At 42.1% G+C, this 20859-nt stretch overlaps 1 protein-coding gene across 1 annotated transcript in view; it reads left to right on the forward strand.

Annotated features, from left to right (window-relative positions):
* Positions 1-20859, forward strand: part of LOC125450677 (fibrillin-2) — a 343642-nt gene that overhangs the window by 303096 nt on the left and 19687 nt on the right. Inside the window, exons 56-60 of the mRNA XM_059642692.1 lie at positions 3909-4034; positions 17247-17453; positions 17757-17882; positions 19853-19975; positions 20527-20643. Coding sequence (XP_059498675.1) covers positions 3909-4034; positions 17247-17453; positions 17757-17882; positions 19853-19975; positions 20527-20643 — 699 coding nt within the window. The remainder of the gene's footprint in view (positions 1-3908; positions 4035-17246; positions 17454-17756; positions 17883-19852; positions 19976-20526; positions 20644-20859) is intronic.

Consider the following 20859-nt stretch of genomic DNA (forward strand, 5'->3'; position numbering starts at 1 on the left):
TCATTTAGGGCTTCCCCTACCTCCTCAGACTCCACACACAAGTTCCCTATGCTATCCCTGATCAGCCCTACTCTTTCTTTGACCATTCTCTTATTCCTCACTTAAGTGTAAAATGCCTTTGTGTTCTCCCTAATCCGTTCTGCCAAGCCTTTCTCGTGCCCCCTCCTGGCTCTCCTCAGACCATTTTTGAGCTCCTTCCTTGCCTGCGTGTAATCCTCTCTAGCTGAACTTGACCCTAGCTTCCTCCACCTTATGTAAGCTACCTTCTTCCTTTTCACAAGAAGCTCCACCGCTCTCGTCATCCAAGATTCCTTTATCTTACCCCTTCTTGCCTGTCTCAGAGGGACATATTTATTCATCACTCGCAACAACTGTTCCTTAAACAGTCTCCACATGTCTATAGTTCCCTTACCATGGAACAATTGCTCCCAGTCCATGCTTCCTAACTCATGTCTAATCGCGTCATAGTTTCCTCTTCCCCAATTAAATATCCTCCCATTTTGCCTAATCCTCTCCTTCTCCATAGCTATGTAGAATGTGAGACAGTTATGGTCACTATCACCAAAATGCTCTCCCACCACAAGATCTGATACCTGCCCTGGCTCGTTTCCGAGCACCAAGTCTAGAATGGCCTCTACCCTCGTCGGCCTGTCAACGTACTGCGTTAGGAAACCCTCCTGAACACACCTTACAAAAACAGCTCCATTCAAATCTTCTGCTCGAAGGAGGTTCCAATCAATATTAGGAAAGTTAAAGTCACCCATTACAACAACCCTACTGCGTCCACATTTTTCCAAAATCTGTCGACCTATGCTTATTTCAATCTCCCTGCTGCTATTGGGGGGCCTGTAGTAAACCCCTAACGAGGTGACTACTCCCTTGCTGTTCCTAATTTCCACCCATACTGACTCAGTAGGCAGATCTTCCTCGACAATGGAAGCTTCTGTAACTGTGATACCCTCTCTGATTAGTAGTGCTACACCCCCTCCTCTTTTCCCCCCCTCCTTATTCTTTTTAAATGTTCTAAACCCTGGAACACCCAGCAACCATTCCTGCCCATGAGAAACCCATGTCTCTGTTATGGCCACAACATCATAGCACCAGGTACTGATCCATGCTCTAAGTTCATCACTTTATTCCTGATACTCCTTGCATTAAAGCAAACACACTTTAACTGATCCCTTGGTTCCTTCCCAGGAAAATCCATCCCACTAGCTGGTCTACCTCTTGCTACTGCCTCACTTGCATCAACTCTCACCTCTGGTATACAGCTCAGGTTCCCACCCCCCTGCCATACTAGTTTAAACCCTCTCGAACTACTCGAGCAAACCTTCCACCCAGGACATTGGCCCCCTTCCCGTTCACATGCAACCCGTCCTTCTTGTACAGATCCCACCTTCTTCAGGAGGCATCCCAATTATCTACATATCTGAAGCCCTCCCTCCTACACCAGCTGCGTAGCCACGTGTTAAGCTGCGCCCGCTCCCTGTTCCTCGCCTCGCTATCTCGTGGCACCGGTAGTAAACCAGAGAACACTATTCTGTTCGTCCTGCTCTGCAGCTTCCATCCTAACTCCCTGAAATCACTTTTTATATCCTCAATCCTATTTCTGGCTATATCATTAGTGCCAATATTTAACACGATTTCTGGCTGTTCGCCCTCCCCTTTTAGAACCTTATACACCTGATCGGAGACGTCCCGGACCCTGGCACCAGGGAGGCAGCATACCTTCCGGGAATCCCGATCCAGACCACAAAATCTCCTGTCAATTCCCCTAACTATCGAGTTCTGAAGACTAACACTGAAGAAAGTTCACCAGAAAAAGCAATGAATAACCCTGTAATACAAACTGTTCTATTAAAGAGAAAAATATTCATTTCATTGAATGCTCAAAAATATGCCAGCTTTCAGGGTGTTAGGGAGGGAAAATAAAAGCTTTAATTTCACTTATCTGACCTGTGCATTTCCTGTAGCCACACTACAGGAGAAAAGAAGTCTCAGCCTGAAATAGCAATGAGCATTTAAATAGTGTACAACTGGCACAGGAGTGACACTATCAAGTCTTCCATGTCATTATCCAATGATTTCACTGAAACATTACAGGAGAGAAAGGCCACCCATGGGATCTGAGCTCTCCTCAGACTGAAGGCTCTGTAAAGACAAAACTAGCAACTTTTTATTTACTGCAGATAAGTACTGGTTTTCTCCATCCTTCGCTCCAGCACACCACACAGCAGTTAGTAGGGCCAATTGGCTGATACTCCTTAAAAGAAAGCAGAGCTGGAATTTGTTCTGGCTATAAGAGCACTGTGCAGCAATGTGCACGTTTCTTGTGTTGACCTGGAGCCAGTACTGATCTTGGGCATGAGTCCCATTCTAAGTTGGTTCATGTGCTTAAAATACTTCTACACAGAAATATAGCCAAATTCAGCTGAAGTCAAGCCATTTTTTTGTGAAAAGTGCACCTGCCTTATCTTAGAGCCGTAAAAAATAGGGAGAGGGATGGAATAGATGAAAATGTGGCATGAATATCTTCAGATCAGCATCCTATGAAGATAAATACTGTTTGTAAGTTCTAGGCAGCCAGCAATGTTACATGTATTAGGCCTGCTTCAAGCTGGTGTCAAGCACTTGGATTAGCACATAGCATTTTGTGACATTCAAGGCTATGGGCCTAGGGCAGGAAAATGGAGCCAGTGTTGGTAGTTGTGTGCTTTTAGCAGTACAGGCTTGATTGGCTGAAAGACCTTTTCTGTACTGTCAGTTTCTGTGATTCTGTGGTGTTCTGGAAAATGTTTATTGATCGCGTATGTGACTCATGGCCATTGAAATGCTGACACCGATTTCATTTGCTCCATGGATCATGGGAACAATGTGGCCCTCATCCTGTGTGCCTGTTTTCAGGCACATTGACCCTGATTTCAACTCTTCTAGCCTTGTGGAAACCAATACAGAGTTAGATGCAGTGAAGACCCTTATCTGTCATGATCCCTTTGCCTTCCCACCATGTCCTGATTACATTCACAGTTTTGTGCCATAGAGTGACATTTCATCAGAAAGGAAATGAGGTTCCTTTCTTAAAGAAAAGTTTGGACAGCAAAAGTAGATCTGCAGTGTGAGCTGGTCACTGGCAAAATCCTCTCCGTTGAGCCAAATCAGCCGGGGGCCAGAAGAACAAAAATCGCTAAGTTTGGCTACCCCCAAACCCAGCCTCTCTAATTGCTTTGTAAGACCTCCTCTCATCTTAACCAAGGCCTGGGGTCTGGTCCTTTGCACAAGATCAAACAACAGCTCTAACTCGAGTCCAATGAGACTTCGGGAAAATTGATCGCCTGTCCAAAAAGATCACCAGATGTACTACATCTCTGAACTCCGAAGATTCTCTGTCTGTTTCAGGGTTTACACACTCTATACCCCTCCCAGTTTAAAAATGGTCCATTGTACCATTGGTTGACAACATTCCAAATGTGACAGGTGCACGATGTTTATTTGTCTCAAATTCTTCTGAAGTATACAAACTTGACATTAGTGGTTGAAATCACACCGTGCATTTTTAGAAACATAAATACTGATATATTCATGTGGAATTCTTTTCTTTGCTATCTCAGTGCTGTTTGTAGCCTCTGTACTTTGAATATGTTACTGAATTTGCTGTGACAAAATAAATAGCATACAGGGATTCAGTTAAAATTTGCTAACCACTTTAATAATACTGCACAGTATGATTCTGCCTCGTTTGTATCAAAGAAGTCTCAAAATTGTTACAGATATGGAGAAGCTGAATAGTGACACCAAAAATAACTCATGCCAACATATTTTGTAGAGAAGATGAAAGAATCAAAATAGCTTGGTTTTTAAATTTGATCACTTTTTTTTTCAAAAAATGCTCTGAATCTTTCCAATTTTAGATGACAATGAGTGCTGGAGCAAGCCAGGTATCTGTGAAAATGGGCGCTGTATAAACATTGTTGGCAGCTACAGATGTGACTGTGGCGAAGGATTCCGAGCAACTCCCTCAGGCACTGAGTGCATTGGTAAGTCCAATTTACATGAGAGTTTCAGTGTCCCAATTCCTTTGAGCTGTAGACTGATCCACATATTACATTTTAAGAGGAACAAATCCCTCCAAAACTACCAATCAATTTGGGAGTCTGATATTCTGCACATAGCAGAAGAGATGGTTTACTAATATGAAAAGGATTTATTCACTGTTATTGGAACCATAACCCATGATGGACTTGACTACTGATAATCAAGAGACCGAGATAAATATTCTTTTCCACATGGTGTGGCATAGCCTGAGGTGCATTAAGTCACAAACTGATGGTCCCTGTTCCTGTTGCGCCTTACACGATTGGCCTTTTTTGATGTGAGCACAGGGCAAAGCAAAACATTTAACAGAAACACAGACTTAAAATCCAAATGAACAGAGAAAAAGTAGGATGCCAGCTTAGAGAGCGGCAGCCTTTAGAAAACCGAGCAGTGATGTCTCAATGATAAAGTCGAAAGAGAAGTTGAGACAGACTTTAGGCCAACAGTAACTTGAGTTGAAGAAGGTTTGGGGGATATTTGTGTATGGCGAGAGCAACAAAAATATTAGAAATTAAAGAACAATAGGTAAGAGAACGAATGTTGGAGAGAATCTTACAAATTATTTTGAAGAACAAAGTATGCTACAAACATATCAATAATAACATGCATTTATGTAGTGCCTTTGAATACCATAAATCACGCTAAGATATTATGGAGTCATAGTCATAGGGTCACACAGCACGGAAACAGATCCTTCAGTTCACCTAGTCCATGCTGACCATGTTCCCAAACTAAACCAGCCTCACGACCCATATCCCTCCAAATCTTTCCTATTCATGTACTTATCCAAATACTTTTAAATATTGTAACTGTACCTTTATCTATCACTTCCTCCGACAGCTTATTCCACACATAACATCGAAAGGCTGAGCAAAGGAAGCAAGCATACTAAACACCTTCTTGACCACCCTGTCTACAGTGCAAATTTCAATGTAACGTGCACCAGAACCCCTAAGTCTGTCTGCTCTACAACACTACCCAGGGCCCTACCATTAATTGTGTAAGTCCTAGCCTTGTTTGTTTTACCAAAATGCAATACCTCACATTTATCCAAATTCAACTCCATCTGTCACTCCTTAGTCCATTGACCCAATTGATCAAAATCTGTTTGCAATCTTAGATAACCTTCTTCATGGTCTGCTATCCTACCAACTTTGCTGTCATCCACAAACTTACTAACCCTGCCTACTATTTTCTCATCCAAAGCGCTTATGTAAATGACGATCAAAGGTGGATCCAGTACCGATTCATGTGGAACATTGATGGTCACAGGCCTCCTGTCCAACAAACAACCCTGTATCACCACCCTCTGTCTCCTACCGTTAAGCCAATTTTGTATCCAATTAGGAAGCTCACACTGAATCCCATGTGATTTAGCTTTTCTAATTAGTCTACCAGGTGGAACCTTATCAGAGGTTGTACTAAAGTCCATGTAATCAACATCTGCTGCTCTGTCCTCATCAAAATTTTTGGTAACTTCCTCAAAGAACTCAATCAAATTTGTGAGACACAATTTCCCATGCGCAAAGCCGTTTTGACTATTGCTAATCAGTCCTTGCCTCTCCAAATGCATGTAAATCCTATCTCTCAGAATTATTTCCAACAATTTACACACCACCAATATCAAGTTCACAGGTATATAGTTCCCAGGCTTTCCTAAATAAAAGCACAACATTAGCCACAACACTAGGATTAGGGCTAATAAAATATGGAGCTGGATGAACACAGCAGGCCAAGCAGCATCTTAGGAGCACAAAAGCTGATGTTTTGGGCCTGGACCCTTCATCAGAAAAGGTGATCAAAGGTGATCTTGCTCCACACTTTGTTATCTCGGATTCTCCAGCATCTGCAGTTCCCATTATAACTAGGATTAGAGCTGTAGCCTCAAAATAAGGGGGTGCTGATTTAGGACTGATTTGAGGAGTAACTTTTTCACCCAAAGGGTTGTGAATCTGTGGAATTCCCTGCTCAGTGAAGTGGGTGATGCTACCTCATTGAATGTTTTTACAGCAAAGGTAGATAGATTTTTGAACAGTTAAGGAATGAAGGGTTATGGCATGTGGGTGGATAAGTGGAGCCGAGTCCATGAAAAGATCAGCCATAATCTTATTGAATGATGGAGCAGGCTCAAGGGGCCAGATGGTCTACCCCTGCTCCTATTTCTTATGGTCCTATGTTCACCCCCCAATCCTCCGGCACATCACCAATGGTTAAAGACGATACAAATATTTCCACCATGGGGCCCCACAATTTCTTCCCTAACTTCCCACAATGTCCTGGGATGCACTTGATCAAAATATTCAAGACTGAGCAATGTGAAATATTTAGACAGATAACCAAAAGCTTGGTGAAAGAGGCAGGTTTTAGGAATCATCTTATCGAAGTAGGAAGATGTAAGGAGGCAGCTGAGGCAAATACAAAGTCAAGAGCGACTAGCTAAAGCAAGGCTGCCAATGATGGAGAGACTAAAATTGGGACTGTACAAGAGGCCAGGACTGGAAAAGCGCAGAGTTGGTTACATAGATGGGGTGTGGGATTTGTGGAGGGATTTGCTCCAGAGTTTTAAAAGCGTAATATTGCCAGAATGGTAACCAATGTGTCTGGTGAACAATGGAGATAATTTGAATGGATTGCACATACATTCACATATGGGAACTGAGGTTTGAATGAATTCAAGTTTAGAGAGGGTTCAGGATGAAGGACCAATGAGGAGACCATTGGGACAGCCAGGTCAAAGCTTAACAAATGCATTTCATTCCTGAGCAAACAAGCTTATTTGGGGCAAATAAGGTGATGTTAAGGTTAGACTGTTTCAGTGATAGAGCAGATATTAGTTCATTAGCTCAGTCTCAGTCTAAAAGGAAACCACGTTGCAACTAAAATAAACCAAAGAACTGTGGATGCTGGAAGTCGGAAACAAAAACACAAATTGCTGGAGAGGTCAGTGGGTTTGGCAGGAACTGTGCAGAGAGAACATTTCAAGTCCAGTGGAAAGTTCAAAAGGAACTAGGTTTGTGACAGTACCTGAGCATAAAAACAGACTGGGAAATGAGGAACATTTTACTGGAGATATGAAATGCAATTTGCTGGCATGAGAATTGCTAAGCAAATCAATATGCGCGTAGTTGTCAGAGGGAGAAAGAGATTGAGGGGATGTGCACGATGTCATTAAGTAAAAGTTTCAATGACTGAGATCCGATGAACAGGCATGGATGTGGTGATGCAAAAAGAATGGTCGTGAATGAGGTGAGAGAGTTTTTCTTCGAAGACAGAAGCTTAGAGAGGGCAGAAGGACAATATATTTGCAACACAGAGGCCAAAGGAAGCTGAGAATGAAATTTAAATAATTTAGGATGTGGAGTCAATCAAAGTAAATTGCTGAACATAGAACATTACAGCACAGTACAGGCCCTTCGGCCCTCGATGTTGTGCCGACCTGTCATACCGATCTGAAGTCCATTGCTGAGGGAAGCAAAAGGAACAATATTTTATGGAGAAACTCATTTTGGTGTGTAGAGGAAAGAATGTGAATAATGATGGTTAAGAAGGATAAGCAAACAATGTAAGGTGCTCAGAGGAGGGACAAGTGATAGAGGAACAGGAGACATGAAGATGTGACTGCTGATAAGATCACAGTGTCACTAAATTAGAGGATAAAGAGCAAACAAAATAGGCATAGCGACAGAGAGGTAAATGAGTCGTTCCAGGTCATGCCTTTCAAAAGCGTAGTGATAACAAGCAAAATAGGGTCTTTGGAGGAAGCCCCGAGAGACACAGCAGGCAGCTGTGGAGTTGTTAAAGGGCTATCCAGAGGTGCCACAGGGGCAGGAAGAGGGAGGCTGAGGGGCTGAAATTTTGTAATAAAGATCAGTGAGGGCTGAGTTAGCAGGATTGCAGAATAACTAAATCAAGAGATGAAAGGTGACAAACCCTGAAATGGAGAAAGACAAAGACTCAGACACACAGACACAGACACAAACACACACACACACACACACACACACACACAAACACAAACACACACACAGAGCTCACAGACATATAGACACATACACACACAGAGACATAAAGCTCACAGACACACACACGCACACGCACACAGAGCTCACAGACACACACACACACAGCTCACAGACACATACACACACAGACACATACAGCTGACAGACACACACACACACACACGCACACACACACACACACACACACACACACACACACACACAGCTCACAGACACACACACAACACACACAGTCACACAAAGAGACACACACAGAGACACACACACACAGCTCACAGACACACAGACACATACAGCTCACAGACACACACACAGCTCACAGACACACACACACACGCACACAACACACACAGTCACACAAAGAGACACACACACACACCCACACACACACACACACACAGTTCACAGACACACACACACAACACACAGTCACACAAAGACACCCACACACACACACACACACACACACACACACACACAGTTCACAGACACACACACACAACACACAGTCACACAAAGACACACACACACACACACACACACACACACACACACAAGAAAATGTTAAAAAGAAGTAGATGTATTAGGCTTGGATCTGAGTCAGCTGTTGAAAAATACAAGTAAGTGAGACAAAATGAATTCATTGTCATAGCTGGGATTAAGTAACGCAATTTAAAAGGAATCAGATTATAGTTTATTTTTACAGATGAGAAGTTTTAATCTTTCAAAGCTGACTGCACTTCTCCATAATAGTTATGTTTCTGTTAGAAGCTGCAATTTGGAAGTAATTGCATACCCTTGTCAAGGTGCCAAAATGGCTGGGTTCCTCAATTCCATTTCCCTGGGATTAAGACCAATCCTCTGAAGGTAAACAGCACAAAGGGCACTTTGTAACTGATGGTAGAAAGAGCTCCCTGTCAATCAGGGTAATGTTAGTCTGGGAAGCTCACCTCTCCAACACAGAGGTCAATAGTAATAGGAATACACCAGTTTAAAATGAGTGATGCCTCATTTCTAATTTTCCTGATTGCTCTATGCCTCTCTGCACGCTCTCATCATCTCCCACCCAGTACAAACATTACCCAACCATTCATTTTAGACCATTTGTTACTGATTAAAGGAGCTAGCAGCTCAGTGAGATGTGTCACCTAAAGGTTTGAGCTGAACTGTCATTCAGATTCAATACACATAACTGAATATTCCATTGGAAAGATTGTAGAAAAAAAAGTGAAAGAGAATAAACAGGGGGAAGCATTGATAGTTGACCATCGAGAACTGTGCACCAAATTCACCAGGGACAATTTTCCAACTTTGTAGGGCAATCCGGTGTATGCATCTGAAGCTACATATGACTTCTTTTTTTCCCTTTATTTGTTCATGGGATGAGGGTGTTGCTGGCTAGGCAGCAGTTATTGCCCATCCATAATTTCCCAGAGGGTTTTTCCGACAATGGATTCACGGTCGTCATTAGATTCTTAATTCCAGATGTTTGTTGAGTTCAAATTCCACCATGCACCATGGTGCGGTTCAAACCCAGGTCTCCAGAAAGTTACCCTGGGTCACTTGCTTAACAGTCCAATCATAATGTCACAAAGCCATCACCTCCCCTTCGTGTTACCATCACGGTCTAGTCAATGATTCCAAACTTATTTTTAACCGGATAGGTCAACTTTCTGAAAGTAAGTCGAGCAGCTTGGCCTGAACTAAATTATCTTCTGATCAGACAATAAGGACAAATTGAGGAACAAAAACCAGTGTTTTAACCAGCCCTTCGTCAATGGGCTTGAAGGCTAGAAAGCTGTTAGAATGGTTCAGGAATATATCAGGCCAATGCCTTCAGCTTCATGCTTTAATTCCATTTGTTCGGCAGGAGGCAAGTTGGCAGATCCACCATGCACTAGAAGACCATTTGAACTATTTGACCATGCATGACTGCCTGCCTCCACAAGCACATGACCTGAAATGGGAGAAATGGCACCAGTCTCCTGGTGACTTCAGGAGGTTGTGTGAGCATTGTCTAATCTTCTTGGATAAACATTCCACTATATCTTGCTGGAAATACAAGGTTATAATATTATGGCAAGGACAATAGAACATCTTGAGATCTTGGTGAATAACAAAACCAGAAGTACAAGTAAGCAATAAGGGATAGTTGCCATGAGGCCTTATGGTTAGAATTTAGAAACAAGAAGTGGATGGTCACACTGTTGGGACTGTATTATAGGCTAGCAGCTGGAAGAGTGAATGTGTAGAGAGATTGCAGATACCTGTAGGAAATATAGAGTAGTACTGGTTGGAGATCTTAATTTCCCCTGTATTTACTGGGCCACCCAGAGAGTAAAAAACCCCAAACAGGGTAAACTTTATCAAATATGTCCAAGAAAGTTTCCTAAATCAACAAGTAGAGGTCAATACTTGGGAGGGCACAACACTGGACCTCCTGTTAGGAAACGAGGTCAGGTAAGTGTCTGAGGTATCAGTCAGTGAGCACCTTGGATCCAGTGACCATAACTCTCTTAGTTATAACATAGTTATGGAAAAAGATAGGTCAGGTCCACAGGTTAAGGTGCTAAACTGGAGCAGGGCCAATTTTAGGGTTATTAGGCAGGATCCCCATGATAGGCTCATTTAGAAGGACAGGAGGAATGGGATACAGGGGAACTTAGCTGTCTGGATACAGAATTGGCTGGCCAACAGAAGACAGCGAGTGGTAGTAGAAGGAAAATATTCTGCCTGGAAGTCAGTGGTGAGCGGTGTTCCACAGGGCTCTGTCCTTGGGCATCTACTGTTTGTAATTTTTATTAATGACTTGGATGAGGGGATTGAAGGAAGGGTCAGCAAGTTTGCAGACGACACGAAGGTTGGAGGTGTCGTTGACAGTATAGCCGGCTGTTGTAGGCTGCAGCGGGACATTGATAGGATGCAGAGATGGGCTGAGAGGTGGCAGATGGAGTTCAACCTGGATAAATGCGAGGTGATGCATTTTGGAAGGTCGAATTTGAAAGCTGAGTACAGGATTAAGGATAGGATTCTTGGCAGTGTGGAGGAACAGAGGGATCTTGGTGTGCAGATACATAGATCCCTTAAAATGGCCACCCAAGTGGACAGGGTTGTTAAGAAAGCATATGGTGTTTTGGCTTTCATTAGCAGGGGGATTGAGTTTAAGAGTCGTGAGATCTTGTTGCAGCTCTATAAAACTTTGGTTAGACTGCACTTGGAATACTGCATCCAGTTCTGGTCGCCCTATTATAGGAAAGATGTGGATGCTTTGGAGAGGGTTCAGAGGAGGTTTACCAGGATGCTGCCTGGACTGGAGGGCTTATCTTATGAAGAGAGGTTGACTGACCTCGGACTTTTTTCATTGGAGAAAAGGAGGCGGAGAGGGGACCTAATTGAGGTATACAAGATAATGAGAGGCATAGATAGAGTTGATAGCCAGAGACTATTTCCCAGGGCGGGTTGTTTACACAGAGAGTTGTGAGAGCATTGAATGCGTTGCCAGCAGCAGTTGTGGAAGCAAGGTCATTGGGGACATTTAAGAGACTGCTGGACATGCATATGGTCACAGAAATTTGAGGGTGCATACATGAGGATCAATGGTCGGCACAACATTGTGGGCTGAAGGGCCTGTTCTGTGCTGTACTGTTCTATGTTCTATCTAGGAGCAGTTGATTGGGTGAGTCTGTTTGAAGGAAAAGGAACGACTGGCACAAGGGAGGCATTTAAAAGTGAGCTATCAAGAGTCCAGGGATAGTATGTCCCTTTAGGTTGAAGGGAAAAGCTAGCAGCTTTAGGGATCCCTGGCTGATGAAGTATATTGAGGCACACTTAAGAGGGAGGTTAGAAGAGCTAAAAGAGGGTAGGAAATGGATCCGGCAGATAAGGTTAAAGATGTTCCCAAGACGTTCTATAGCTCAGATGTAGACATGCTCATTGGGCCGGTGCGTTTGGTTGTAGATGTTTCGTTACCCTGCTAGGTAACATTGTCAGTGTGCCTCCGGTGAAGTGCTACTATGCTGTTCCCCCAATGCCTACAAACGGAGATGCATCAGGACACTATTTAAATGAGCCATAACACATTGCAGCAACCCAGAACTACACAAAGCAGAACCGTAGCCCCTATATGGAGTCTTTAAAAGGAATAGATACCCGAAAGGCACAATCCATGGTTCCCTCTGAGACAGACCACAACAGGAAGACACAACATGACCAGACTGACTAATCATCCTACCGTACATCAAGGACATATTAGAGATGACCACAAGACTACTCAGACTCCTAGGTATCAGACCCACAAACCAACAACCACCCTATGACAGCTACTGACAATTGCAAAGGATTCCATACCCACAACCAATAAAATTAATGTAATATACAAAATACCATGCAAGGGCTGTGAGAAACATTACATCGGCCAAGCTGGAAGTAAACTGACAATAATGATACACCAACACCAACTAACCACCAAGAGACAAGACCAGTTCTCACTGGTCTCAATACGCATGGACAAAGGAGGACACTAATTCGAGTGGGACAGCACATTCATAATAGCACAAGCCAAACAGAGACATGCCAGGGAATTCCTGGAGGCCTGGTATTCCAACAGGAACTCCATCAACAAACACATTGAATTAGACCCTGCGTAGAAACCACTGAGAAACCGAATCGGAAGTAATACCAACCACCCTAGCAAACTGAGGTGTATAACTAACAAGCAGGACAGGACACCAATGCTTTGCCGGAGGCACACTGACAACGTTACTCAGCAGAGTGACGAAATGTCTGCAACCAAACACACCAGCTCGGCGAGCATGTCTACAACCTCATCTACAACGCGAGCTACAAATCTTACTGAAAACTTTAGGTTCTTTAACTATATTAAGAGTAAAAGCATGTCTAGGGAGAGATAGGTCCCCTTAATGATCAGTAGGGCCATCTACGTGTGGAGACACAGGAGATGGAGGAGATTTTTAATGAATATTTCTCCTCAGTGTTTACTGAGGAGAGAATCCTGGGTGCTAAGGAAATAAAGGAAACAAGTGGGGATGTTTTGTACCACATACATATTACCAGAGGAGGTGTTCTCAGCCATAAAGCGCATTAAAGTGGATAAATCCCCTGGGCCTGATCAAGCCCATCCTTGGATATTGTAGGAGGGAAGGGAAGACATTGCAGAGGCCCTTGCAGAGTTTTTGCTTCATCTTTAGACACTGGTGAAGTTCCGGAAAGACTGGAGGGTGGCTAATGTTGTTACATTGTTTAAGCTGGAGAAGCCAAGGAACTACAGGCCAGTGAGCCTGACATCAGTGGTAGGCATATTATTGGAGAGGATACTGAGGGATGGGATCAATTAATATTTGGACAGTCAATGTCTGATTAAGAATAGTCAGCATGGATTTGTGCATTCAAAATCATATCTGAAAAATCTTTGAGTTTTTCGAAGAGGATAGATGAGGACAGGGCAGTGGATTTTGTCTATCTGTACCTAAGTACAAGGTCCCGCATGGCAGGCTATTCATGAAGATTAGGTTGCATGGGATCCAGAGAGAGCGAGCTAATTGGATGCAAAATTGGCTCAATGGTAGGAAGCAGAGAGTGATGGTGGAAGGTTGTTTCTCAGACTGGAGGCCTGTGACTAGTGATGTGCAACAGGGGTTGGCGCTGGGACCTTTGTTATTTACACAAATGATCTGAATGTATGAGACATGAGTAGTAAGTTTGTGGATGATACAAAATTAGAAGGTATCATTGATAGTGAGGAAGGTTATAAAAAATTACAGAGGGTCCTTGGTGGTTTGGGGAAGTGGGCTGAGGACTGGCAAATGCAACTCAGTACAGATAAGTGTGAGATGTTGCACTTTGGAAAGTCAAACCAAGGTACGACTTATACAGTAAATGGTAAGGTCCTGAGCAGTGTTGTGGAATAGAGGAAGCTATGAGTACGAGTGCATAGTTTGTTGAAAGTGGCATCACAGGTAGACAGGGTGGTGAAGAAGGCATTTAGCATGCTGGCCTTCATCGGTTGAGGCATTGAGTTATAGGAGTTGGGCGTAATGTTACAGTTGTCTAAGTCATTGGTGAGGCTGCACTTTGAGTATTGTGTACAGTTTTAGTCACCCTGTTAAAGGACAGACATAGCTAAACTGGAAAGTGTACAAAGAAGATTGCAAGGATACTGTTGCCAGGACTAGTAGGCCCGAGTTGTTGAGAGAGGTTGGCCAGGATAGGACTTTATTCCTTGAAACATAGAAGAATGAGGGGTGATCTTATTGAGGTGTATAAAATCGTGAGGGGCATAGATAGGATGAATGCATATGGTCTCTTTCCCAGGGATGGAGATTTGAAATTTAGAAGGCATAGATTTTAGGTGAGAGAGTATAGATTTATGAAGGACTGAATAGGCAACTTCTTCAAACAGAGAGTGGTTCATGTATGGAATGGGCTGCCAGAGAAAGTGGTTGAGGCAGGTACAATAACAACACTTAAAAAACATTTGGAAAGACACATGGATGGGAAGGGTTTAGGGAGATATGGATCAAATGTGGGCAATTGGAACTAGCTGAGGAGGCATTATAGTCAGCATGGATCAGTTTGGGCTGAAGGACCTGTTTCCATGCTGAATTACTCTGTGACTCTTTGACTCTAAAACTAACATTGTATCTCTTTAATCCTGAAGAATTAACAATGGAAAAAGAAGCTAGGAGTGGAGGATGTATTATATTCAAATGCAGACCAGAAAGGGAAACAAAGAGAGGAGTTATAAGATTAAATTCAGAGAAAAAAATCTAAGCAGAAGTGAGAAGATATTTCAAATTTGGAAATTTATAAAAATTGGAACAAAAAACAGGCCTAATGATTACCATATTACTGCTGCCAATTGTTGTAAAAACAATCTGGTTCTTTAATGTTCGTTCGGGAAGGAAACTGCCATTCTTATCTAGTATAGCCTGACTCCAGACCCACAGCACCCCAACCCTTAATTGCTTTCTGAACAATAAGGGATGGGCAAGAAATACTAGGCTCGCCATTAACATCCACATTGTATGAATAGGTGGAAAAAAACTCTAAAAACAAAATTGCAAGATTTAAATTGTTCCCTTTCTAGGTGAAAGTGGTTGATTGGTATTGTTGGCATGTTATTTCAAAGGTACTCACACTGTTAACTACCTTGCATAACTCTGTCTGGCAAATTTAGTTGAAAATTAATATGAAACGTCAGGGAGTATTTTTTAATGGGAAAGCTAGGGATGGGATGCTATTTGTGTGAATCAAATAGCTTAAATTGAACCAGCAAATTCTGAAAATTCAAAACTCATGTGATCCTTCAACCACTTGAAATCCCTGACCAGTTTGTTTGTGAATAGTGGTGTTCATCTTAATGTACTACAGGTGCAACCAACTGTAGCCCAGAAAAAGATTCCTGATGTTCAGACGATATCCCACGTACGTTTTATTTTAAGCCTTAGCAGTCACAAATTCTCCCCATGCTTCCTGAGAGGTCTGGAACTCTGTATAGCCCCTCTCATGGAAGTGTGCTGTGCAGCTGAGCCACAATCTGAAGTGAAGTTAGTATAGACAGGTCCCAGTTTACCATTAAGTCCCTCTGTCCCGTTGTTCTAGAATGGCATTGAGAATGCACTGCCTTTGAACAAAGGACACTTATAAATCATTTAAATGATGGATGATCCTTACCATCAATCCATTTACCAGCCTCTGTTCATTTCCCTTCACACACTTATCTGATCAAAACTCATTAATGTCTAGCTTGAAAATTTCATTTAACTCAATATCCACAAACCTTAAAGGGGCCTAACCCAAAATTACACTAATCTTTATGTGGAAAATGTACTTCTACATGGTCTACCACTAAATTTAATATTAATATTCTTACTGGATTTACACACCAGAGGAATTAGTTATCTGAATTTATCATATTGAATTATCACTGTAAACTCTTCAATTAGATGTAGGGCAACTAGCATACATGGTAACATCTTCCTTTGATACAAAAACAGAAATTGCTGGAGAAATTCAATAGGTCTGACACCATCAATGGGGAGAAAGTAGAGTTAATGCTTCAGGTCCTATGACTCTTCTTCAGAACTTTGGTATCATTGGAACAGACACAGGATCCTGTGCTCCCACTTGCTGGCTATCAGTTAAGGGGCTCTGTTGACAGATCCAAAATATTTTTAACTTATTTTCGAATTTACACCCATGATATTATTCCTTCCTGCAGCACTTCCCATTGATAAATATATTAATGCAATAATATCTGAGGGATCAGGGTGCACCTTTACAGTTGGCTACCAGGTTAACAATGATATGGAGGTGCTAGTGATCATTAGGTGAATAAGCAGTGCTCCAAAAGCTTGCAATTTCAAACAAACCTGTTAGGCTATAACTTAGCATCATGTGAATCCAGACCAAGTTAACAGTATGGCATTGTTCTGATGTGAAAAATCTAAACTGTGCCTCCAGAAAAGGCCAACAGAACAATACATTGACTACAGGAGAAAACAAAGCAGTTGAAAAGCAGAGATAATGGTAACTGCAGATACTGGAGGATCCAAGATAACAAAGTGTGGGGCTGGATGAACGCAGCAGGCCAAGTAGCTCCTGAGATGCTGCTTGGCCTGCTGTGTCCATCCAGCTCCACACTTTGTTATCTCAGTTGAAAAGCAGAAATGATGGAAATTCAATGGCCTTGTTATTTGAATGTTCTGAATACAGGCAGTCCCTGGGTTACATACAGGTTCCATTCCCGAATCTGAGTCGCATGTTGGAACACAGTGCAGGACAATATACAGGAACTGCTCATAGGTACAGGAAATTCTCTTATATCCAGCAAATCTTTTAAATTATACCTCTTAATGGGATAATGTTCATAAGTGTGAGCTTTGGTAAGTTGATGTTTGGAAATCGGATATCTCCTGTATATTGCCTTCCAATCACCTTGACAACTTCTCTTCATGCTATATATCACACCTGTTTGCTTCAATAAGAGGTCATTTTTGAGATGTTGCAGGGCAAAACTCAAAACTTCATCAGTTTTAAACTCTATGTTTATTGGTGGTGGATTCTTACTGTGCAAGTTGAATCTTCTAATCACTGTATTTTTTCCACCGACAGATAATCGTCAGGCCTTCTGCTTTGCAGAGGTTCTTCAAACTATGTGTCAGATGTCCTCCAGCAGCCGCAACCTGGTTACCAAGTCTGAGTGTTGCTGTGACGGTGGCCGTGGTTGGGGTAACCAATGTGAACTCTGCCCACTCCCTGGCACTGCCCACTACAAAAAGATGTGTCCACATGGCCCAGGCTACACAACTGATGGACAAGGTTGTAAAAACAGTTCCTTGCTTAATGTTGTACTTTATATTGTATTTTAGGATCAAAGAGACTTTTCAATTTATTTGGGTTGGATGTAGTGAACAGTATGAAAATTACGAATTTCAGCGAAATTATTTGCTGCAGTTTTGGTACATCTACCACATGTGTTGAGTTGAATCATAATTAGTAATTGCTAACCTTAATAAAAGGCTTTTGAAAATTGGATTTCAATGGGAGTCATTGAAAGTATTATTCTGAACAGATGCAACAAATTGATTGTGGATCTATTTCTAACTGGGGATTTTGTTACAGACATTGATGAATGTAAGGTGATGCCTAACCTATGTTTGAATGGACAATGTATCAACACACTGGGTTCTTACCGCTGCCTTTGTAAGCTTGGTTATACCACAGACATTACGGGTACAGCATGTATTGGTAAGAGATTGTTTAGCTCTTCTGTTGTTTTTGTTATAGACATCTCGTGGAAGTGGATTAATGACTTCTTGAAATTAAAGTCAGATTCTGTTCCTTATTGTTTTAAATATCAACTTCTCTACTGGAAGTCAGATAAAAAGTCACCTGCGACAAAATCAAAAATAGTCTTGGTAGACTCCTGGGACCAAGACATCAGCCAGTCTTCCCAACATCAACTTGCACTTCTGCAGTTTTTAAGTTGTAGGAAGATGGCTGAATGCTTTAGAGAACATGGGGTCAGCATGGTGGCTCAGTGGTTAGAGGGACTTGGGTTTGATCCCAGAATCGGGTGACTGTCTGTGTGGAGTTTGCACATTCTCCCCGTGTCTGTGGGTTTCCTCTGGGCGCTCTGGTTTTCTTCCACAGTCCAAAGATTATCGGTTAAATGGATTGGCTGCACTAAATTGCCCATAGTGTCCAGGGATGTGCAGACTAGGTGGGTTAGCCATTGGGAACTGCAAGGTTACAGGGATACGGTAAGGGAATGGATCTGGGTGGGATGACCTTCAGGGGTCAGTATGAACTCTATGAGACTATGACAAGGACAAATATAGATGGAAAGTTAGCAGGAAGGGAGAAATTAAAACAGAAAGATCAAGAAGATGTTATAAAGGGTGTTTTTTTAAGTTATACAATGTTTAGAGAGGGAGTTCCAGGCCTAGGGCTGTATTGAACAAAAAAAACCTTTAGTGATGATAAAGCAATGACAGCAGGAACTAAGGAGTGAACCTGTATCAGAACAGTGGACGTGCACTGCAGTAATGCCCTAAATACTGTTACATCAGTTTGTGGACCACGACAATATGTTACACACCCAGCTCTAACCATTTTACCGAATATAAATTTTGTAGACAATACCTGACATTCTCCAATTTCATTATTTTAATGTGAGTAATAACCTACTTAGGTTAATAATTTTTGTTTCAGAACCTGTGCATTGCTAAGGAAACAATTTTGTCAAAGTTTTTTCATCATAGAACTCCCTTCAGTGTGGAAACAGGCAATTCAGCCATTGGGATCACACCAACCCTCCAAAGGGCATCCCACATAGACCCACCCCCTTCCCTACCCCTTTAACCCTACGTTTCCCTTAGTCAATCCAATTAGCCTGCACATCCCTGAACGCCCCAGAAGACTATGGGCAATTTAGCATGGCCAACCCACCCAGCCCGCACATCTTGGGACTGTGGGGGGAAACCAGAGAACTGGGCAGACACCCACACAGACCCAGGGAGAATCTGTAAACTCTAAACAGGCAGTCGCCTGAGGTTGGAATCGAACTGGGGTCCCTGGCACACTGAGGCAGCAGTAGCATCTACTGAGCCACCATGCTGCTTTGCACTCATCAGGACCACTTTCACAAATATCGACTTCAAGGTAAACATACATTTTACCGTATGAGAGGACAGTGCTGACAGTTTGGCAATTTAATTCTGAATGATAGAGCTCTGCCCTGGAGAATGCACCAATTAATGATGATTGGCAATTAATTGCCAACTTGGTTTACATTCCCTGCTTTAAAATTTAAACAAGACAGATAGTTAACTGTCAACCATAATTAATTCACACATTTTCCAGAACAAGACCTCTCATAATTAGAATCCAGTTCCCAACCAATCAGCACTCTCCTTTTAACACAGTTGATTTTCACCTGAAATTAGTATTATTGCGAATTGCCCTGATGAATGCCAGACTGGAGGTTTTGACAAAATGTATCCACTTTAAAAGTGTTAGTTAAATGCGATGTCACTAGCACTAAAATTACACTGAATAGAAAATTCAGACTATGCTAATAAATTTTATCCAAGTAAAGACAATGCCGTCAATGATCCCAGACTTGGTATATCATTGTGTTTACAATAAATTCAAATCTATTAAGGATTGGATACAGGCTCCTAATTCTGCTATTCTTTCTTTCACGACATAACTAGATCTTGATGAATGTGCTCAGGCCCCAAAACCATGCAACTTCATCTGTAAGAACACAGAAGGGAGCTATCACTGTTCATGTCCAAGAGGCTACATTCTGCAGGAGGATGGGAAAACGTGTAGAGGTCAGTGAAGGAAATTGTAAATGTAGATCCCTGCAATTGTGAAGTTAATGCACTGTAGTGGAGTGAGGTGACCAGAAAGAAGTAAAAAGAACATTCAAAACTAATAAAGAACAATGAGTAGTTTGGTGTAGAATTCTTAATGTTTCAAGTAACTCCAGGGAAGGGCACTGTGAATGGTGAATTATTAAATTTGTTTTTACGAGTAATAAAGTTTTAAGCTATCCTCATTGGAGCCATCTAATTCAACCCTGATTTTGATGAGTTAAGCTAAAACACAATCCAGTGACATCAGGAACACATTGGAAGTCCATGGGCTTTTGGACCTTGCTCGCATGAGACGACGTCTTTGAAATGTGTAACTGATAGCTAGCTAAAGATCTCATCCTGAAGATTTTCCCAAAGTTCAGACACTTTGGCAATTCAGTCGTCAGCAGCCACATGAATCCTTTCTCACCGATATAATTCATATTTAGCAGTTCATATTACCGATGCTTTTAAACAGCTTGGGCTGTTCATCTACTTACTTGTTTCATTTACCTTCTCAATCACAGATCTTGATGAATGCTCTACAAAACAGCACAATTGTCAGTTCCTGTGTGTTAATACAATTGGGGGATTTACATGCAAGTGCCCACCTGGATTCACACAACATCATACTGCCTGCATTGGTAAGAGTGATCTACACTGACAAAGGGAATTTTTACATTATTGTGCTTGGAAATTTGTAATTTTGTTTGTTTTTTATGTATAATTTGATATTTTTATTGTCATGTACCTACTGACAGTGAGAAGTTTTTTTTTGCATGAAGTACAGGCAGATCACACCACACAAAGTGCATTAGGGCAATAGAACAAAGCGAGGAATAGAATGTTACAGCTGCAGA

The sequence above is a fragment of the Stegostoma tigrinum genome, chromosome 3 (assembly GCF_030684315.1).
Source record: "Stegostoma tigrinum isolate sSteTig4 chromosome 3, sSteTig4.hap1, whole genome shotgun sequence".
Taxonomy (NCBI): Eukaryota; Metazoa; Chordata; class Chondrichthyes; order Orectolobiformes; family Stegostomatidae; genus Stegostoma; species Stegostoma tigrinum.